This window comes from Panthera pardus, unplaced genomic scaffold (assembly GCF_024362965.1).
Source record: "Panthera pardus isolate Hobbes unplaced genomic scaffold, ASM2436296v1 HiC_scaffold_2, whole genome shotgun sequence".
Classification (NCBI taxonomy): domain Eukaryota; kingdom Metazoa; phylum Chordata; class Mammalia; order Carnivora; family Felidae; genus Panthera; species Panthera pardus.
Genome location: NW_026526765.1, coordinates 43,763,715 through 43,786,323, shown reverse-complemented (window position 1 = coordinate 43,786,323; position 22,609 = coordinate 43,763,715). Strand labels below are relative to the sequence as shown.

The window sequence follows — 22,609 nt, the reverse complement described above, 5'->3', positions numbered from 1 at the left end:
TCACCCAGCTGGTAAGCGGTGGAACCAGGGCTGATGGCCAACCAACCGGAGGCCAGGCCTGTGATCTTGGTCACTTTGTTTTTTTCTGCAGCCCCTGCACATGCAGACGCAACTCACTTTGGCTGGAGCTCCACCTTGATGGATGGGGTCTTGTAAGAAGTACTTAGAGACAGATTGCTAAACTTGGGTACCTGGTTGAAATTATCCCACCATCACTGGGGAGCCATTGAAGGTTCTTTGGGAAAAGGAGTCAAGTGGTCAGGACTATGTTGTATCTGCTAGTTACCCCTGAGAAAGCATTCAAATTAGTCTGTTAGTGTTTAGATACACTAACAGGTATCTCAACCTGAGCACTATTGACATTTGGGGCTGGATCATTAGTTGTTGTTGGGGGGCTGTCCTGTGTGTTGCAGGGTGTTTAGAAGCACCCCAGCCTCGATCCACAGATGCCAGTAGCATCCTCCCCAACAAGCTGGGATAGCTGACGGTGTCTTCAGACATTGCCGAGTGTCCCCTGTGGGGCAAAATCATCCCAGCTAAGAACCATCACAGTAGGAACCATTTCTTTCCTAACTCATACTTTTTTTTTTTTTTTTTTTGTGCGTAGGGCTTCAGGAGTTTTTCCATCATGATTATTGCCTTCTGGGGCTTTGTCATTTTCTTGCTCCGCTGTACAACCTGTGAGAAGCCCCGAGAAGGGATCCCCTCCTCCTCCGCCTGGCGCTTCACACACTCTCTTTATAATGCGACCATCTACGAAAACTCTGCCCCCAAGACCTACGTGGAGAGCTCCGTGAAAATGGGCATTTACCTCGCCGAGCCCCAGTGGGCAGTGCGGTACCGGATCATCTCTGGGGACATGGCCAATGTGTTTAAAACAGAGGAGTATGTGGTGGGTGACTTCTGCTTTCTGAGAATAAGAACAAAGAGCAGTAACACGGCCCTTCTGAACAGGGAGGTGCGAGACAGCTACACCCTCATCATCCAAGCCACGGAGAAGACCTTGGAGTTAGAAGCATTGACCCGGGTGGTGGTCCACATCCTGGACCAGAATGACCTAAAGCCCCTCTTCTCCCCGCCTTCATACCGAGTCACCATCTCTGAGGACATGCCCCTCAAGAGCCCCATCTGCAAGGTGACCGCCACAGATGCGGATCTGGGCCAGAATGCCAAGTTCTACTATGCCTTCAACACAAGGTCGGAGACGTTCGCCATCCATCCCACCAGCGGCGTGGTCACCTTGGCTGGGAAGCTCAACGTCACCTGGCGAGGGAGGTACGAGCTCCAGGTGCTGGCTGTGGACCGCATGCGGAAAATCTCAGAGGGCAACGGGTTTGGCAATCTGGCTGCCCTCGTCATCCACGTGGAGCCTGCCCTCAGGAAGCCCCCTGCCATCACCTCGGTGGTGGTGGCTCCGCCAGACGGCAAGGAGGGTGCCACCTACGCCACCGTCATGGTAGACGCAAATAGCTCCGGCGCCGAAGTGGACTCGCTAGAGATAGTTGGGGGTGACCCTGGAAAGTACTTCAAAGCCATCAAGTCTTACGCCCGTGGCAGTGAGTTCAGTTTGGTGTCTGTCAAAGACATCAACTGGCTGGAGCACCTTCATGGATTCAACCTCAGCCTGCAGGCCAGGAGTGGGAGCGGGCCTTCTTCTCATTCCCAGATCAGGGGCTTTCACCTACCCCCTTCCAAACTGGCCTCCCTCAAATTTGAGAGGGCTGTTTACAGAGTGCGGCTCAGTGAGTTTTCCCCGCCTGGCAGCCGCGTGGTGATGGTGAAAGTAACCGGAGCCTTCCCCAACCTGCAGTATGTTCTAAAGCCGTCCTCAGAGAGTGCAGGGTTTAAACTTAATGCTCGCACTGGGCTCATCACCACCACGAAGCTCAGGGACTTCCATGACCGAGCCCACTACCAGCTACACATCAGAACCTCACCGGGGCTGGCCTCCACCACTGTGGTCATTGATATAGTGGACTGTAACAACCATGCCCCCATCTTCAACAGGTCCTCCTATGATGGCACCTTTGATGAGAACATCCCTCCAGGCACCAGCATTCTGACAGTTACTGCCACAGACCGGGATCATGGGGAGAATGGATACATCACCTATTCCATCACTCGTCCGAAAGCTGTGCCCTTCTCTATTGACCCTTACCTGGGGATTATCTCCACCTCCAAACCCATGGACTATGAGCTCATGAAAAGAATTTATACCTTCCGGGTGCGGGCATCAGACTGGGGCTCCCCATTTCGCCAGGAAAAGGAAGTGTCTATTTCTCTTAGGCTCAAGAACTTGAATGACAACAAGCCTATGTTTGAGCAAGTCAACTGCACTGGGTCTATCCACGAAGACTGGCCGGTAGGAAAATCACTAATGACTGTGTCCGCTATAGATGTGGACGAGCTGCAGAACCTAAAATACGAGTTTGTGTCAGGCAATGAACTAGGGTATTTTGATCTAAACCATTTCTCTGGAGTGATATCCCTCAAGCGCTCTTTTATGAATCATACTACTACTGGTCAACCCATCAACTACTCCCTGAAAATTACAGCCTCAGATGGGAAACACTATGCCTCACCCACAACTTTGAATGTTACTGTAGTGAAAGATCCTCGTTTTGAGGTCCCTGTAACATGTGATAAAACAGGAGTATTGACACACTTCACAAAGGCCATCCTCCATTCTGTTGGGTTTCAGAACCAGGACTCCAGTGATGAGGACTTCATTTCCTTAAGTGCATATCAGATCAATCATCACACGCCCCAGTTTGAGGACCACTTCCCACAGTCCATTGACATCCTTGAACGTGTTCCTGTCAACACCTCCCTGGTCCGCCTGGCAGCCACTGACCCTGATACTGGATTTAATGGCAAACTGGTCTATGTGATTGCAGACGGCAACGATGAGGGCTGCTTTGACATTGAGCTGGAGACAGGGCTGCTCACGGTAGCTGCCCCTTTGGACTATGAAGCCACCCGTTTCTACATCCTCAATGTAACAGTGTATGACTTGGGCACTCCCCAGAAGTCATCCTGGAAGCTGCTGACAGTGAATGTGAAAGACTGGAATGACAATGCACCCAGATTTCCTCCTGGTGGGTACGAGATAACCGTCTCGGAGAACACAGAAGTTGGAACCACAATTGCCGAGTTGAAAGCAAAAGACGCCGATTCCGATGACAATGGGAGGGTTCGCTACACTCTGCTAAGCCCCACAGAGAAGTTCTCCCTCCATCCCCTCACTGGGGAGCTGGCTGTCACAGGACACCTGGACCGGGAATCAGAGCCACAATATATACTCAAGGTGGAAGCCAGGGATCAGCCCAGGAAGGGCCACCAGCTCTTCTCTGTCACTGACCTGAAAATCACATTGGAAGATGCCAATGACAACTCTCCTCAGTGTATCACGGAACTCAGCAGCCTGAAAGTCCCAGAGGATCTGCCCCCCGGGACTATTCTAACGTTTCTAGATGCCTCCGATCCTGACGTGGGCCCTGCGGGAGAAGTGCGTTATGTCCTGTTGGATGATGCCCACGGGACCTTCCAGGTGGACCCGATGACTGGCGCGCTCAGTCTGGAGAGAGAGCTGGACTTTGAGAGGCGGGCTGGATACAATCTGAGCCTGTGGGCCAGTGACAGTGGGCGGCCCCTGGCCCGCAGGACCCTCTGCCACGTGGAAGTGATAGTCTTGGATGTGAATGAGAATCTCCACCCTCCCCGCTTTGCCTCCTTTGTGCACCAGGGCCAGGTGCAGGAGAACAGTCCCTCGGGAACCCAGGTGATGGTAGTGGCTGCCCACGATGATGATGGTGGCTTGGATGGGGAGCTCCAGTACTTCCTGAGGGCTGGCACCAGTCTTGCAGCCTTTAGCATCAACAAAGACACAGGTACTGGGAGTGGGGTGGACGGGAGTGCCAGGTGCTTGGAGAGGATGGGCCTAAGGGGATCAGGGGCTGTCCTGAAAGAAGACAGGCTCCAGGCTAAAAAGAAAAGGCAATAAATAGGGACTCTCCTTCTTGTCCCTTTTATTTTATTTTAAATTAATCTTTATCATACCGGAGATATATATATATGTGTATATATGTGTGCACGCACGCGTGTGTGTGTGTGTGTGTGTGTATCCATTGAAGTCAAATCATCCATCTCACTAGCATTTGTGTATATACTTATACACACACATAAACATACAGTATATGCATATGCTTATAAAAGTAATGCATCATGGCTATAAATTTTTATAATTTAAAAATGAATGTTTAAAAAAAAAATTTTTTTAGAGAGAGAGAGAGAGAGTGGCGGAGGGGGCAAAGGGGGAGGGAGAGAAAATCTCAATCCATCTCCAGGCTCAGTGCAGAGCCCAATGCAGGGCTCGATTCCACAAGCCTGGGATCATGACCTGAGCTGAAATCAAGAGCTGGGCGTTCAACTGAGTGAAACATCCAGATGCCCCTAAATATGAATGTTTTTTTTTGTGTGTGTCCCATCTCCCTGGATATAATCTTTATTAACAATTTGGTCTATAATCTTGTAAATTTTTCTTCTTCATGTCTGACATTTTATCACTGTTCATTTTATTATATGAGAAAATCATACAAAAGACACTAATTCTGCAACACTTTTTTTTTCACGTAACACCAGGATCTCTTACGTATCAGTACCTTTATTTTTCCTTCTTTTTTAATGGCTGCATTTTATTCTATCATCTAGCTGTAACATCCTTGATCATATACTTTTACTCATATGCATGCGTCTCTATAGGAAAAACTCTTAAAAATGCCATTGCTGGGTCAAAGGATAATGCCTATTTTCAATGTTAATACATAATTTCTAAATTACCCTTCAAAAAGTTGGCACCAACTTATTTACTCCCTTTTTTTAAAGTTTATTTATTTATTTAGAAAAAATTTTTAATGTTTATTTCTTTTTGAGAGACAGAGAGAGAACAAGCAGGGGAGGAGCAAAGAGTAAGGGAGACACAGAATCCGAAGTAGACTTCAGGCTCTGAGCTGTCAGCACAGAGCCCGACTTGGGGCTCAAACTCATGAACCATGAGATCATGCCCTGAGCTGAAGTCAGACACTTTACCAAATGAGCCAACCAGGCACCCCAAGTTTATTTATTTATTTTGGGAGAGAGAGAGAGAGAGAGAGAATGAATTCCAAGCAGGCTCCACACTGTAAGTACAGAGCCCGACCCAGGGCTCAAACTCACGAACCGAGAGATCATGACCCAAGCTGCAATCAAGAATTGGATGCTTAACTGACCGAACTTCCCTATTTATTCCTTTTAAAGCTTCATAGAAAATAAGTACAATTCACCAAACACTCACAAGCACCTTCTGCTTGTGAGATTCTGAGAGTGACACCTTGGGGGAGGTCCCAGGTGAATAAAGGTAGGTCACTGTCCTCAAAGAGCTTACAATCTGATGGGTGATTTATTTCCAGGGTGAAGGGCAGGGTGATGTGGTAGAAAGAGCATTAGACTGAGAGTCAGTTAAAAGAGACTCTGCTCTTCAGGCCCACTTGCTACACGATCTTGATCAAATCACGTTCTCTCTCTGGGCCTTCGTCCCTCCAGCTGACAAAACAGTGAGATTCCTTCCGCTCTGCCCCACGACAGCTGTGAGCATGGGCCTTGTCCTCTGGCACAAGTCCTTCCAGCTGAGCGTGACCCATGAGAACTTAGGGTGCACCCCTCTTGTGCTCACTGTCGGACTCTCCACTTCTAGAACAGTGCTGGCCCATAGTAAGCAATCTGTGGAGCGAGCGAACTGAGGCATGAAGTGAGGTCTCTAGAATCATAAGGATGCTGGAAAGGGGAACAGCAATTTAGTCATCAGGTCCCTAACCTTTAAATGGGTATCTATACTATTTGAAACTTGAAGGAACCGGTTTAAGGACAACTGTCACGGGCTTATCTTAGCAGAGAACAGTTCTGAGAGGCTCTACAGCAAGGCTACGACTTGCATGCGTTTAACTCAGCAGCTCCCACACCACATCGACAGCAAGTCCCTTTTCCTGTGGAACGCTCCTGTTTCCACAGTATCGCCCGGGGACTGTTAGGTAAGGTGATTCCGAAAGCTACTGTGAGCTCTAAAAGATTTGGGGTTTGGTGCTCAACTGTCCCTAGGTATGATCCAGACTCTGGCACCCCTGGACCGAGAATCTGTGTCCTGCTACTGGCTGACGGTACTGGCAGTGGACAGAGGTTCCATACCTCTCTCTTCCATAACCGAAGTCTACATTGAGGTTATGGATGTCAACGACAACCCACCCCGGATGTCCAGGCCGGTGTTCTACCCTTCCGTCCGGGAGGATGCCCCCCTGCACACCTCTGTGCTTCAGCTGGATGCCTGGGACCCGGACTCCAGCTCCAAAGGGAAGCTGACCTTCAACATCACCGGTGGGAATAATATGGGATTCTTTGTTCTTCACCCGCTCACAGGTAAGGACCTCAGGAATCTGGCTGAATAGGAGTCTCTACCATAGTGCTTTTCACAGTTTGGTCTTGGACCAGCATCCTCAGCATCACCTGCCCACGTGTTAGCAATTCAAATTCTCAGGCCCCACCTTACCACAGGCCGGGGCCCAGAAACCCATCTTTTATTTAACAAAATATCTGGGGGATTCTCAGGGGTGCTAAGTTTGGGAACCACTGCTGTGCGGAGTCTATCTCTCTGGGAAAACAAGAATATATTGGCTTTCTTTCCTTGGGGCCTAGGAAAGCCAAGCAGGATGCCTGGGTGGCCACGCTGGGACTATTTCAGATCTCTGAGTGCTCCCAAACTGACCCCTCCCCCGAGTCACAGCCACAGATCCAATCTCTTAACCCTAGTTCTAAACCGATCTCAAGCCTGCCCACAGAGCGGTGGCAGTGGAGATCCACTCCAGTAGAGTCAACCATCTCATAAACATCTATCCTTGGCCCAAGGCCATCTGGGGCAAGACGGTGGGTGGTTCATAGACCACAAAGGTGTTTTGTTTGGCTTGTGCAAGTCTTAAACAATGATTTTTCAAGTTGTTGCCAGTGTTTAAAAATTAGAAAATTCCACAAAACACTCCAGATTTCCGGTGGATCGTAAAGAACTAGGAGATCTGGCCACACTGAGCTCACATTTGCACAGGGCCTCAACGACCTGAAGCCAACAGCAGCTCTCCATGCAGAGCAGGTGCCTGTCCTCTGGTCCCCATGGGCCCCTCCTCCCTCTTGTGCTACCCTCAGCCTGCTTCTCGAACTGAGGCTACCTGCCTGGCTCCTGTCGCTGTTGGAATTTGAGAGCCAGCTCCCGCTGCTGTGGATATGTCTCCAAAGCCACATCTTTCTCTTAGAGGATGGACAGCGATATGATAGCAGAGAGGGCAGACGCTCTCTCCTCCGAACCCAAGATCCTATTCTCTGGCTCCAATAATTCATTCTTGGAAGGACAGAACCCTGGCGAGATTGGAGGAGGTGGAAAGGGAGAAACTAGCTCCCCATCCTTAAGACAGAAGGAAATGAGGAGGAGCGAGAGGCTGGAAGTCCTGGGACAGACGGTGGGTGGAGGACGCAAGTATCTATTTGCACAGGGACATTGGTTTGGAGCCTTTCCTGTTAACCTTTGATCTCAAGGAATGGATTAGTCCTTTAAGAAGGATCCTTTCACCCTGGAAAACAGGCCTAAGCTGGCTCTCACTGGGCCCATCCTGTCCCCCCCCTCCCCCCCGACCTTGCAGAAGAGAGAAGAGGTCTCTCACCTAAGGCATTGGCTTCCCAATGTCTTCCAAATCCCCATCCTGTTTACTGTCAACAGTTCCCTGACACAGGGTCTGGCAAAATGCCCCAGAGAGCAGAGATGTCCTTAGTCTTCCTGCAGTTGAGGAGAAGACATTTTAACCAGCACGAACATTTAAAAATAAAATAATAAGTCAGGAGTGGAGGCCCCAGCCCCCCTTTCTTATCACCACCATTACATCATCCCATTTCCCTGCCTGGATACTTTGAATGGTTCCCCCACATCCCTAAGATAAAGCCAGATCCTGCCATGTCTCCCACGCTGCGTCTGACATGGTCTCTGTGGACCTTTCGGGCTTCATCCTGCCTTTCTTCTCCTACCACTCTGGTTCCGACGACATGGCCTGTTTCAGTCGGTGCCCTCTCCTGACACATGGCCTTTGCATACACTGTTCTTTCTTCCAGAAGTTTCTTTTCCTTTCCTTTAGTCTGGCTAACTCCCACTCCTCTTTCAGATCCCAGCCCAGCCATTCTTTCTTTACAGTTTTTCCTGACACCATAATACATATCCCAGCTCAGTCTACTTTTAAAAAAAAACATTTTTTTAATGTTTATTTGTATTAGAGAGAGAGAGACAGTGCGTGAGCAGAGGAGGGGCAGAGAAAGACAGAGACAGAATCTGAGGCAGGCTCCAGGCTCTGAGTTGTCAGCACAGGGCCTGACACGGGGCTCGAACTCATCAGCCATGAGATCATGACCTGAGCCGAAGTTGGATGCTCATCTGACTAAGCCAACCAGGTGCCACCCCCCAACTTAAAAAAAATAATTTAATGTTTATTTATTTTTGAGATAGAGAGCACCAGTAGGGGAGGGGCAGAGAGAGAGGCGGGATCGGAGGATCCAAAATCAGTTCTATGCTGACAGCGGAAAGCAATGTGCGGGGCTCAAAGTCACGAACCATGAGATCATGACCTGAGCTGAAGCTGGACGCTCAACTGACTGAGCCACCCAGGGGCCCTTACTCCTTTCTTTTTTTTTTTTTTTAGTTTATTTATTTTTGAGACAGAGAGAGACAGAGCATGAACGGGGGAGGGTCAGAGAGAGAGGGAGACACAGAATCGGAAGCAGGCTCCAGGCTCTGAGCCATCAGCCCAGAGCCCGACGTGGGGCTCGAACTCACGGACCGCGAGATTGTGACCTGAGCCGAAGTCAGACGCTTAACCGACTGAGCCACCCAGGCGCCCCTCTCCTTTCTTTTTTAAACACTTATCACAGAACATTATATTCATGTGTGTGATTATTCCATAAATTATCTATGTCCTCCACTAAACTTCAAAGGCTTTCTAGAAAAGGAACCTTGATTGTTTTTTCCTTCTTTAATATCTTCAGTGCCTAGCACACAGTAGGACTCCAATAGATAAGAGAGTCATTAATGAATGAATCTCTGCCAGCATCGACCACCTCTAGTGAAGCCCAAGCTTCATTCCTTTGTTCAACAAATGTTTAAAGGTGTCTGCCCTCATGAAGCACTTAAACTATGTGCTGTGTTGAGATGTGAAGATAATTAAACACAGTTTGGGGCCTTGAGGAATTCAACCCATCAAGAGCATGAAGATCTGGGTATAAAAAACTAGAGAGCCAGTGCGAATGAGCCCATTGTAAGATATGTGTAGATGCGGTGCCACAGCCACCCAGAGGAGAGGGAGAGTTGCTCAGTGTGGTGCAGTAGCAACAGCTTCATGGAGCAGGGGTGGCCATGCTGAGCTGAAGGGTGAGAGGGACTGACGGCAGTCTGCAAGGACACCTGGGCAAGGAGAGCGACTGGAGCAGTAGCTAGCAGGGAGGAAGGGACAGCAAGTAGGGCAATTGTCTAAATGCAGATCCCATTCCTCCTACTTATTTTTTTAATTTAAAAAATGTTTATTTATTTATTTTTGAGAGAGAGAAAGAGAGAGAGAGAGAGAGAGAGAGAGAGAGAGAGAGAGAGAGAGAATCAATCCCAAGCAGGCTCCACACTGTCAGCACAGAGCCTGATGCAGGGCTTGATCTCATGAACCATGAGATCATGACCTGAGCCAAAATCAAGGGTCAGGCAGATGTTTAACCCCCTGGGCCACCAAGATGCCCCAACTTCCTTCACTTATTAACTGCAAGAGGTAGGTAAAGTTACTCACCTGCTTTATGCCTGACTTTTCCCACCAGTAAAATGGACATGATGATAGCTACCTCCTGTGTAATCGTAAAGATTAAGTGAGTTAATCAATATAGATCTATACAGAGCTGGACACGGAGGACTGTTGGCTGTTGGGACCCTGAAGGAGAGGGAGCTGCAAAGGTGGTTGGAGTAAGATCTAGACTGTGGTAGGGCAGGGTGAATGGAGTAGAAGGATCTGGAATCCATTAGAGGTGGAATCAACAGGTGTTGGAGAATCACTGGATGAGGGAGAGGAAAGTCAAAGATGGGCCTGAGATGGGTGATGGGAAACATTTGTTTGGGGAGGAGAAATGACGAGGGTCCACCTCATGCCAGGAAGGATCCTCACACAGGACCCATGGGGGCGGCTTTGCCACGTCCCCTTTCTACACGGCACTCCCTGGGAATCCTGACGCTGACCTCAGAGAGAGGGATGAGGCTGACAACAGAGGCAATGATCCAGGAAGCCATAGGCAGGAATTCCAGGGACACTGGCCCTTAGAAGGTCTGGGGATGCGGTGGTGAGACAAGGGAGAGAGAGAGAGAAGAAAAACCAGAGACAGACAATGTCGGATATTCAGAGAGGTAAATAAGGGGAGGGAAGAGAGGAAGAGAGGGGTAAGGAAGAGAGAAGGAGGACGGTGAGGGATAAATGAGAGAGAGAGAGAGAGAGAGAGAGAGAGAGAGAGAGGAGAGAAAGGGACAAGAGGGGATGGAGAGAGAGAAGCAGGAGGAAAGCCAGGACTGAGCCAGAAGGAAGGTTTACTAGCTGAGGCCCTTTTGTCCCTGCACTCCTTCTGGGGGGCCTGGGATCCTGGGCCCTTCCCCGTCAGGCCCCTCAGCTTGGGGATGAGCTGAGTGAGGTGACCTGGGACAATATTCACACTGGCCCAGAGAAGTGTGTCTTTCTTCCCTGACTGGAAGGGCCTTTAGCTGTGGGGCTTTCTAGGAACCTTCTCTGCTCCACCCCCACCCCCCATGCCTGCCCTCAGTCAGGGAAGAAAAAGTCAGGGTGACTTGGTTCTACCTCACAAGGCAGTAACACTTCTCTAACAGAGGCCACCCCTCACACATGCTCCCATTTCCAGCACCGGGAGTCTCCACCCAGTACCAGATCCCCTCTCGCCTCACTGAGCCCCCTTCCTCACACTCCATTCCATGACTCCATCATTTAATTGCCTAAACAAGATTAAAAAAAACTTGCTGAAAGTTTGAGATGACCCACTGACCCCTGCCTGCTCTGCTTTCATTCAAGAGACCTTTCCTACCCAGTGCTGATGCATCACCTCTAGCATCACCTCCATCTTGACTTTCCTGATGGCGGTAGACAGCTGGCACCTTCTCTCCTCTCTGGCCTCAGATGCCTGCAGTTTTAGCTATAGTGCCACAGGAAATCACAACTAGACTCACAGATACCCAAATCCACCTTCCTCAACTTACAGGCAAGCTGAGAGGGACACAAGCTGCCTCCCTGCCCCCCAGCCCCCAATAATACATTGCACACAGATCCCTCCCCCCCCCCTTTTCTTTACTATTTCTTTTTTTTAAGTTTATTTATTTATTTTGAGAGAGAGACATAGAGAGTGAGTGGGGCAGGGGCAGAGAGAGAGAGAGACAGAATCCCAAGCAGGCTCTGCACTGTCAGCAAAGAGCCCAATGTGGGGTTCGAACTCACAAACCATGAGATCATGACCTGAGCCAAAATCAAGAGTCAGATGTTTAACCAACTGAGCCACCCAGGTGCCCCCACAGCATCCCTTCTAATGGTGAAAGCTGGACGTAGGTGGGAACACCCGCGGATCCCATGGTCTCTGCTGTACTCTCCTTCCTCACTTCCCCTTCTCCTCCTTCAGGGCCCCATTTCCCCTTAATGTCTTTGTTCTCCAAAGGCCAGAAAAATTCTGCCCTAGGACTTAAATGTATCCGTGAACACACTCTCAATAAAGTGGCCCTGGGAGCTCTTCGCTCAGGTGTGCCTCCTTCCGCCTCTCCCCCAGGTCTCCTATCCACAGCCCGGCAGCTGGACAGAGAGAACAAGGATGAACACATCCTGGAGGTGAGTAATGGTGGTGAACTCATTCACTGGATTCAAAAACCTCCTGAAGGAGGCCAAGCAGAAGCTGAGCCAGGCCTTGGGGCCACACGCGCATCTCCAAGTAATGTGACTGAGGCTCAGGGCGGAGGAGTTTCTTAAGCTGAGTCCTGCTGTGGTTGGTGGTGAAGACTCTCAGGGTCTTTTCTGGCTCTCCAGCACTGGGAAGGGAAGGAATCTGAAACCGTGTCTGGGCTGGGCAGGAAGCGCTGATTGATTAGTAATGTCTGTGGTGAGTGCAGGAATAGGGAGTGGTACACACATGCTGTGTACTTGTTGAGTCTGGTTTCCAGCCCATCCCTATACCCAAGGTCAAGCACTAGGTCAGTACAGACCCAGATGAAAGCCCAGACCTTTGTTCTCTAGATCCGTGGGCTCTAGGATGTTTGTAAAATCACGTAAACATCCCTGGTGCCCGTTCCAACAAGAGGAATCAGTCTTGACCCAGAATGGAGTAAATCAGAAGGAATCTACTTATGCCCCCTCTGGAGCTATCCATAACTGATGAACGGGCATCTCTTCCAGTCTTAAAGACATCAGGTGGGAGGGACACACATTCCTTCAGCAGAATTGAAATAAACTGGCCTTCTATGTTCTCAGGCTCTGCACCTCCCCTTTGAAAGAGACAGGTATTATTAGTAAGCAGTTGCTAAACGGCCTTCTAGGGACCAAGCATTCTCCCTAGCTCAGCAGAGGTATTTCTCTTCAAACACCAAAATATTTTAAAAATTCAGAACCACTTAGAGTGGAAATGTCCTATCTTGTATGATGCCCTCGGGGCCCTTGATGCATGGGACGATTTGCCCTTACATGAAATAGCCCTTGATTCTCAAGTTGTTTTAGTAGTTAGTGCCTTTTCTCTTGCCCTGGATTTTATTTCATGCATCGGTCGGCATGTCTGACTCAAAAGGTACCACCCACTCCTTCATAAACATCTTCTCATTTGTTTTTTTTCTAACCTCCAGTAGCTTAAGGAAACCAGAGAACAAAGCTTATGAGAATTACAAGCAAATAAAAAGTAAATGGTCTCCGAGAAATGGCCCATGGGCCTCCTGAGTAAAGAACATGAGCTTTTCTCTAGAGCCTCTGTGGCTTTGTTTTCTTCCAATTCTTTCCGGCTTCTCTGTTCTTGCTGGCTTTCCCATGGGCGAGGTCACCAGAGAGCTGGGTTCCAAGTAGGTGAAGTTATGATAATGAAAATCACAAGTATATACCAAAACACAGCCTGGCTAATGTTTCCAGGCTGTGCAAGGCAGGGATAGCGGAAGGGTTGCAGTGGGTGGTGATGCATATTCACTGCTTTGCACTTGGCAATTCATACTCCATTCTGTACCCAGGTGACTGTGCTGGACAACGGGGAGCCCTCCTTAAAGTCCACCTCCAGGGTGGTGGTCCGCATCTTAGATGTCAACGACAACCCCCCCGTGTTCTCCCACAAACTCTTCAATGTCCGCCTTCCAGAGAGGCTGAGCCTGGCAACCCCTGGGCCTGTGTACAGGCTGGTGGCTTCAGACCCTGATGAGGGTCTCAATGGCAGGGTCACCTACAGTATCGAGGAGAGTGATGAGGGGAGCTTCAGCATTGACCCAGCCACAGGCATGGTGTCATCCAGCAACACCTTCACAGCCGGAGAGTACAACATCCTAACAGTGAGTGGTGTGTGTGTGTGTGTGGCGGGTGGGGGGGGGGGGTGGAGGCCGCAGAGGGGGGAGTGTCATAACCGGTTAGGGATTTTCTTTGAGGATACAAGAGAAGGGAGACAGCCCTCAGGCATGGTGGAGGTGGTATTCCCTTCCCTGGCTTTCTCCCAGAGAAATGGGAGCCCCAGCGTCAGCCAAAGGATCAGAATTCTGGGCCTTTCTTTGTGAAGGCAATAGGGTCCTTGCCTGGGAAACCTGATCTGTTCTTAGAGATAAGGATTTTGGTGAGAGTAGCACAGGCTTTGGAATCAAAGTAAGCCTAGGTTCCAATTCTAGCTCTGCCACTTTACACCTGCCCAAAGCCAAGCCACTTAACCTCTCTGAGCCTTTGTTTTAGCATCTATAAAATGCGGTTAAGAACAGTTTCCTTGTAGGGAGCCAATATAGCAAGCGGTTGGGATATGGACTCTCCTGTCCGACAGCCTGACTCCAAACCCCAGCAACCTCATTGCTGGTGAGGCAGACGATCCTGGGCAGCCGAGTTCCCCTTGCTGAGCCCATTTGCTCCTGCAAAGGGAGATATAACGGGACCTCTCTCAGGGCTGTCATGAGGATTAAATCAGATATTGCACTCAGAGCAGGGCCTGATCCTAGTGAGAGCTCCGTAAAGTCTCGTCTAATTTATGGTTTTGGTTGTTAAGAAGGGTCTGTGTGTGCCAAGCCCAGCTCTAGAACCAGCACACAGTAAGCCTTCCGTTAAGAGTGGCTTTGATTATTTTTTCACTACGCGTGAAGTTCTCGAGCAGGTCACCTGTTTCGTGCCCACTGCACCTGCAACAACCAGCGTGGTGCCTGTTGACATCAGGGCTTCCTGCTGTGTGTGTGGAATGAATGGACGAGTGGACGGGAGGCCGGCTCCAGAAGTCACAGGATGCTCTGCCTCTCGCCTGGCCACCTGGGTCTTCTTATTTCTTGCCCAGCCCTGCAGACAAGGCCTCAATTTCAGTTTTGGCTTCTTTTCAGATCAAAGCAACAGACAGTGGACAGCCACCACTCTCAGCCAGTGTCCGGCTGCACATCGAGTGGATCCCCCAGCCCCGGCCCTCCTCCATACCACTGGCCTTTGACGAGGCCCACTACAGCTTTACAGTCATGGAGACGGACCCCGTGAACCACATGGTGGGGGTCATCAGTGTGGAGGGCCGACCCGGTCTCTTCTGGTTCAACATCTCCGGTGAGGACCCTAGGAGGGTCAGCCCCTTCCATCCTTATAGCCCAGGCCCGGTCTTCACAGCACGGTCCTTCTGAGCGTGCTCACTCAGGTCATGCTCCCTGGAAGCCCCTCCTTTGGCGGTGAGTGGTGACTGTCTCTGCCCTTGTTCTCTGGGGCAGCTGGTGAGGAGAAGCACCACTCCTGCCAATCTTTCCTTCCACACCAGCTGTGATCTCAGGTCGAGCCTCCATGGCCTCACTGGTACCCCAGCCAGAGTGGGACAGTCCCCCAGTTACTCCAAGTGCCTAGGAGATTCAGAGGAGAAAGCACAAGTTTTGTGTTTCCTCTTCTGCCTCAGTGTGAGATCCCTGCAGAGCTGATATCGTTGACCATGGCTTGAGGACCGCTGTCCCTGGGGCCATGCTTCATGTTCTAATCCCAGGTTCCGTCCTCATGATCAGGGGAAAGGATCCATTCTCTTTGTAGGAGACACTTGGGTCCAAGCTCTCATGGTCTTCTCTGAAATTTCTTTTGTCTCTAAACCAAGATTTTGTTAAAATATCCGGGGGGAGGGGAGCATAGACCCCCCTGAGAATCTGATGAATCCTTTGGGAATCTAATGAACGCTTAGGCTCTCTTCCCAGAAAGGTGTGCACATGTGCATGTGCGTGCACACACACACACACACACACACACACACACACACACGAGAATACAAATATAGGGATTTATAGATCCCTTGAAATGCAGCCAGGGATTCCAGGTTAAGAATATCTAAGAGTTTCAGTACCACATGAACTTTGGGGTCCAATTAGAGAGATTCTCAGCCTAGTTCAGAGATTGGATGTACACCTGTCCCAAGATTTTTGACTTCCTGGATTGACTTTCAATTCTGACTAACTGTTCCTCTTGTTTGGCTTTTCTTTTTCCTTTGGCACAAATTAACACATGTAGTCTGTAGAACATTTAGAGGAGACAAATAAATGCAGAGAAGATGATAACATCACCAAAACCCCCACTAATCAGAAGATAATCCACTGTTAAAATGTTGCTGTCTTTCCTTTTAGCGGTTTTTCTTTACACACACACACACACACACACACACACACACTTTTAGGGTTATATTAAAATGTTGTTTTATAACCTTTTAAAATATAACATGAACATATTTCCATGCCACGAAACAGATTTCTGTTGAGTAAACAATTAAATAGCTGCATGTTAATTCTACATTTTAGATTTTTACAGTTTATTGCATCAATTTCCTCTTGCACAGAGTTATTTTCTTTTTTTTTTAAATTTTTTGATGTTTATTTATTTTTGAGAGAGAGAGAGACAGACAGAGCGTGAGCAGGGGGGGCAGAGAGCGAGAGGGAGACACAGAATCTGAAGCAGGCTCCAGGCTCTGAGCTGTCAGCACAGAGCCCGACCCGGGGCTCTAACCTGTGAACCGTGAGATCATGACCTGAGCCGAAGTCGGGTGCTTAACCGACTGAGCCACCCGGGCGCCCTGAACAGAGTTATTTTCATTTTTCTCCTGCACATAGGCACCTTTAGGCTATGCAAACTGTCCTATAGGCCATGGGGTAGAGCTCATCCTGGTAGCAGAACACGTTCTATGGCAAACGTCGGTCTTCCTCCGCCATTCTTCAGGCCTTATAAGTTTGCCTTTTTCTGTATCATCGCTCAGATCTTGGTAGTAATTTGACAAGAACTTGACAGGATCTACGACCCCTTCCTCTAAACGTGCCAGACAGACCCCGTTGCTCTCCTACTGTCTCCATCACTGAGGCTGTGTGTGCTCCTCCCCCTCCCCACCCCCACTCCAGGTGGTGACCAGGACATGGACTTTGACATTGAGAAGACCACAGGAAGCATTGTCATCGCTAAGCCTCTCGACACAAGGAGGAGGTCGAGCTATAATTTGACCGTGGAGGTGACCGATGGGTCCCACACCATTGCCACTCAGGTTAGAGGCTTGACTGGGGACCCCCTGAGCTGAGAGGGGACGGGAGGCTTCCTTCATTGGGAAGAAGCTACACAAGGCTTTCAGTGGATGTGGTGTACTTCAGAAGATGCTGAATTTGGAATTAAGGTTCTGCCTTCCAGTCTTATCTGATAGATTTTCTACTTCTGTGCTCTTGGGAGAATTCTTGTTCCCACTGTGTAATGAAGGGTTTTGTCTCAATGAACAGTTTTCCATTAAGGATAGAGTTCCATAGAGGCTGCCAGGGGTATGAGGCATGCTGGTCAGTGGGGGCTCTAGATTTCTACGGTGGTTGCAGCCAGAGATTTACCTGCTTCATATATTGGAATTTCATTAAAAAATTCACTTGAAGAAAAGGTCCTTTTAACCAAAATTTTGTTTTTGAAAACCACTGGACTGCACATTATTTCAAAGCCTTGTGATTTTGAAATCATATCTTTCATTCAACAAATATTTATTGAGTGACTGCTGCGTGCCAGGCACTGTTCTAGGCATCGATGGTATGGCGAAGAACCAGACAGACAAGGTCACTGACCCCCTAGAGCTTACAGGCTACCTTTCCCTCTCATTCTCCCTAGGTCTACATATTCATGATTGCCAATGTCAACCACCATCGGCCCCAGTTCCTGGAGGCTCATTATGAGGTCAGAGTTCCCCAGGACACACTGCCTGGGGTGGAGCTCCTCCGAGTTCAGGCCACGGATCCAGACAAGGGCAAAGGCCTCATCTACACCATACATGGCAGCCAAGACCCAGCAAGTGCCAGCCTCTTCCAGCTGGACCCAAGCAGTGGTGTCCTGGTAACCGTGGGGAAGTTGGACCTTGGCTTGGGCCCCTCCCAGCACACGCTGACAGTTATGGTGAGTAAGCCGAAAAACCAGGGAAAGATGCACTTGCATGTAGATATGTGGGGGTGGGCACCCTTGGAGGCACGCCGAAGGTCCCCTCTTCCCTGATTAGCCAGGTACGCTGATGCTCATGACGATGCATGACATGAGATGTGACACTTCCCAGCCTGCCAGAGGCACCTTCCATAAGGGGTGCCTGAGAGTAAAGAAAGAGATTGCAGAGCTGCCAAGGAAACTCCTACAACCTGGGCTTTCTCTGGGCTCAGTCCACACACCCCCCAACAGCTCTCTCCCTGCTCCATGACCGCATGGCCACAATGCAGACTGACACAGTGTCGGAGCTGGGGAGGACCCAGAGACCCGCCCGCCTAGAGCAAGCACTAGGGTGAGCAAGAGAGGCGTTGGCAGGGCACAAAAAACTAAGAAGGACTCACTTTCAGGGTTCTGTGCCCGCACCTTATGACCCTGAGAGTGAACCTCCTTAAATCTACACCCTACGTGCCTCAAGTGCCACACTCTAGTCCCAGCCCGGAACCTACCCATTTCTCTCCTCTTATACCACAGGCCCACAGGGGCTTACTCACCATCATACAGTTCTTTATGATGAAACCAGAATCAAATCCAGCCTTCCTGACTCAAGGAGCAGGATTTTATATGTTAGGTTATCATCCTCTGGGCACATTAATATATATTAAAGGCTCTGCAAAGTCCTGCAGCAAAGAAAACTTTAACATCATTTAATTCAGCGCCCCCTAAATTTAGTTGACCATAGAATTTTTTCCCCTGCGTAACATGTTAACATCTTGAGGAAATATCCTCTGAGACCTCAGTTGGAAAATACGGTTTCTGTACTTCTTTCTGTCTTTCTCCTAAAATGGGATAGTCCATGAATACAGCTAAGCCTAATAATCACTAATTTATAAGTTAACTTAAAAAGAAAAAAGAGCAGGGGCGCCTGGTGGCTCAGTCAGTTAAGCGTCCGACTTCAGCTCAGGTCATGATTTCATAGTTGGTGGGTTCAAGCCCCGTGTCAGGCTCTGTGCTGACTGCTCCAAGCCTGGAGCCTGCTTCCGATTCTGTGTCTCTCTCTCTCTCTGCTCCTCCCCCACTCACACTCTGTCTCTCTGTGTCTGTCTCTCTCTCTCAAAAATAAAAATAAGCATTAAAACAATTTTTTTGAAGAAAAAAGAGCATAAAAGAGAGCAAAATTTAAAGCAACACAGAGTTACAGTTGGGTGTATCTTTCACTGGCATTCTATTTCATTGACCTTCATGTAACCCTGCCGCCTCCCATTCCATTTGCTGCTCACGGCATTCTCCCCTTGGGCCCGTAGGTCCGAGACCAGGAGATGCCCATCAAGAGGAACTTTGTGTGGGTGTCTATTCACGTGGAGGCTGGAAACCTCCACCCACCCCACTTCACCCAGCTCTACTATGAGGCAAGTGTTCCTGACACCACGGCCCCTGGCACAGAGCTGCTCCAGGTCCGAGCCATGGATGGTGACCGGGGAGCCAATGCCGAGGTCCGCTACTCCTTCCTGAAAGGTGAGAGGCTGGCCATGAGTCCAGAGCATGAGGGAAGAGTCTTCGGCAATAAGAAAAACCACCGGAGGCATGAATTTGCAAGTGAATCAGACGCCAGGCTCTCTAAGCTTTGGCAAATACCATTTCCAGAGCATTCTCTGGGATTATAATAACCTAAATTAATCCACTTCCAAAGATGGTAAGAATAATAACGAAGGGCCTACTTAAGTTACGGGAGAATTTATAGACATATTATATAAATTCAGCAACAATGTATATATAAAGGATGCTTATGGAGTCCGTGTAACATCTTTGTGATATCTTTGTGCTTTTACAATAGAGTGACCTATAAATATTTTGTAATACGTATGGTAGGAGTTACATTTAGGAGTAACATTTTCTGTTAAGGCCGTATCATTGTTTCATATTTATTATATGGTTTTCTTCCTCTCAAAATTGGGAATGATGTCCCCTGTACCAGAAAGTCTTTGTAAAGAGAAAAAGAGAAAATGTGCATTAATACATATTGTAAACTGTCACATATTATACAAATGCCAGGGGTTATTGCTATCATTGATACATGTTAATTATAAATAATTAAAGAAACAAAAATGATAATTCTAGTATCCAAATATGATCATTAATGATCATTTTTAATGTTTGATAATTCTTAATGATCTTTAATAAAAGTAAAACTCAGCAAGCTGGATGTTGCAAAGGGACTCATAGAGCATAATGTTCATTTACTGCCTATATACTTTCCAGAAATCAGAGCTTTTACATTTTTTTTTTTAAGAAACAGAAACTCTTATACCTTGCCAGGTGGCAGAAGTCTATATATATATCACTGAAGAATGATAATACAAATTCTAACCCGTTAATTGCTTACTTGTTGTGATTTATGAAGCATAATCACATCTTTTATCTCATTTTATCTCTTTCACAACCCCATTGATGGAGGTACTAATTTTATTTTATAGATAAATTAAGACTTGTTCTAAAATATCCTTCTGATTATAGAAGTCACACATGCTCATTTTTTAAAACATGGGAGAAGCAGGAATAAAGAAGAAAATAGTACTCAGCCATAGTTTTCACCAGACAAAATAATTTTGTGTATTTCCCTCTTATCTTTTCCTATGCATATTTTTGCAGTAGTAAGATTGGGTGTGGGGAGGGGGGTACCTTGGATGGCTCAGTCAGATAAGTGTCTGACTTTTGATTTTGGCTCAGGTCATGATCTTATGGTTTGTGAGTTCGAGCCCCATCTCTGCCTCTTTGCTGACAGTGCGGACCTGCTTGGGATTCTCTGTCTTCCTATCTCTCCCCCTTCCCTGCGTGTGTGCATGCATGTGGACTCTCTCTCTCTTTCTCAAAAATAAACATTTAAAAGCAAAGATTGAAGTGAATATACAATTTTGTGCCCCAGTTTTTTCTCTCAGCAGCATTACATAAAAAAGTATAATTATGCCCAGGTAGTTTACTTGGCTACTTTTAATAGAACTACTTTTCAACTGCAGTCTACTTATCAAAACTTTTTCAACTGCAGTCTACTTATCAAAACTGTTTTTGATGAAACAGGGTCTGTATCACAGGGCAAATTGGGAAATCACCTCACTAGTCAGCTGGAGAATAGCTTCCATGAGTGGGAGAATCAGATGGAATGTTTTGTGATGAAGCCTGGCTATTTGGTTACTATTGAAATAATAAAATATGCACCTGTGTGATAAACAGAACAAGAATAGTAAAGTATAGGTCTTCCCTGAGTGAAGACCTATACCCCTGGAGGTGAGCAAAATTATTCAGGTGTTACTCAGTGATGGCATTAAATAAGCAATCTTCTCATCACAAGAAAAAAATTGTGACTGTGTGAGATGATAGATGTTAGCTAAACTTATTTTGGCAATCCTTTTGCAATATAAAGGTACATCAAATCATTATGTTGTATACCTTAAATCAGTACAACATAATATGTCAATTACATCTCAATAAAACTAGGGAGAGGGAAGTATCCGTTATGCAAGTTGAAATTCTGGAGATCTGCTATGTGACATTGTGCTTTTAGTTAACAATACGGTGCTATATACCCTTAAACATTTGCTAAGAGGTAGAGCTCATGTTATCTGTTCTTACCATAAATGAAAGAAAGAAAGAAAGAAAGAAAGAGCAAGCAGGAGGGAGGGAGGAAGGGGTTGTTGTCTAAATAAAGTCAGATTTTAAAAACTGCAATAACTTTGAGACACTATTTTGGGGGGAAATATAATTAATTATATTTTCAACATTATTTTTTGGGAATCATATAATGTTGTATAACCAGAACTTTCCTCAAAACTTAAATTTGAAATGTTATTATGCATTTATCAAAATAAATATTAAATTTTATTGTTTTTTACAATTTTTTAATGTTTATTTTTGAGAGGAAGAGAGACAGAGCACAAGTGGGGGAGGTGCAGAGAGAGAGGGAGACACAGGACCTGAAGCAGGCTCCAGGCTCTGAGCTGTCAGCACAGAGCCCAAAGCGGGGCTCAAACTCATGAACCGTGAGATCATGAGCTGAGCCGAAGTCAGATGCTTAATTGAGCCACCCAGAAGCCCCTACATATTAAATTTTAAAAGGCCTATAAAAGATAGGCAATCAGATATGGAGAAAATACGTCCCCTTGATGTTCACGGGGGGCTTCCTGGTTAGTCAAGGACAAAGGCTTCAATGGGTACTCGAATCTCTCATTCTTCTCTAACACTTGCTACTCTTAGTTTTACAAAAGAAAGAGGATAGATCTCAGGCTCACATCCTTTAGCAAGCAATAGGTTTTATCCAGATTTTACCCAGGTATTTTATCCAAATGTTTTTTTCCACTGACTTGTTTTTGTGGTAGCCTCTGATGTATGGCAAGCAATAAGGATTTTCTTTTTTAAAGTAGTGATACAAAAGTTTCCTATTAAGTTATTTTAAATTTAGGGGCACCTGGGCGGCTTAGTCAGTTAAGCATCTGACTTTGGCTCAGGTCAGGACCTCATGGTTCATGAGTTCGGGCCTCACATCAGGCTCTGTTCTGCCAGCTCAGAGCCTGGAGCTTGCTTCAGATTCTGTGTGTGTGTGTGTGTCTCTCTCTCTGCCCCTCCCCTGCTTGTACTCTGTCTCTCTCTGTCTCTCCCCAAAATGAATGAGCATTAAAAAAATTATTTTTAAGATATCTTAAATTAAAAAAACAAATCCGTTTAAAGGAAAATATGCGCTCAATAATGGTATAAAATTGCGAAGGTGGTGGCTGGATATTGAAAAAACTATAAAGGCAATGTGAGAATGTTTGACATTTAGAAAATCCAGGTGTGGTGGAAAAGGCATTCGATCAGGAGCATCAAGGTCTGGGTTCAGTCTCTCCCCACCCAACCTCCAA

General features: G+C 47.5%; 2 protein-coding genes across 2 annotated transcripts in view; one reads left to right on the top strand and one right to left on the bottom strand.

Moving 5' to 3' along the window:
• The window catches only part of SLC36A1 (solute carrier family 36 member 1), a 154,999-nt gene that overhangs the window by 38,421 nt on the left and 93,969 nt on the right, over positions 1-22,609 (bottom strand). The gene's annotated exons all lie outside the window — the stretch shown is intronic.
• FAT2 (FAT atypical cadherin 2) overlaps positions 1-22,609 on the top strand; it is an 83,885-nt gene that overhangs the window by 21,086 nt on the left and 40,190 nt on the right. The window contains exons 2-9 of the mRNA XM_019464471.2: positions 608-3,890; positions 6,133-6,447; positions 11,905-11,963; positions 13,337-13,648; positions 14,663-14,873; positions 16,682-16,821; positions 17,418-17,699; positions 19,022-19,232. Coding sequence (XP_019320016.1) covers positions 629-3,890; positions 6,133-6,447; positions 11,905-11,963; positions 13,337-13,648; positions 14,663-14,873; positions 16,682-16,821; positions 17,418-17,699; positions 19,022-19,232 — 4,792 coding nt within the window. The 5' untranslated portion in view covers positions 608-628. The remainder of the gene's footprint in view (positions 1-607; positions 3,891-6,132; positions 6,448-11,904; positions 11,964-13,336; positions 13,649-14,662; positions 14,874-16,681; positions 16,822-17,417; positions 17,700-19,021; positions 19,233-22,609) is intronic.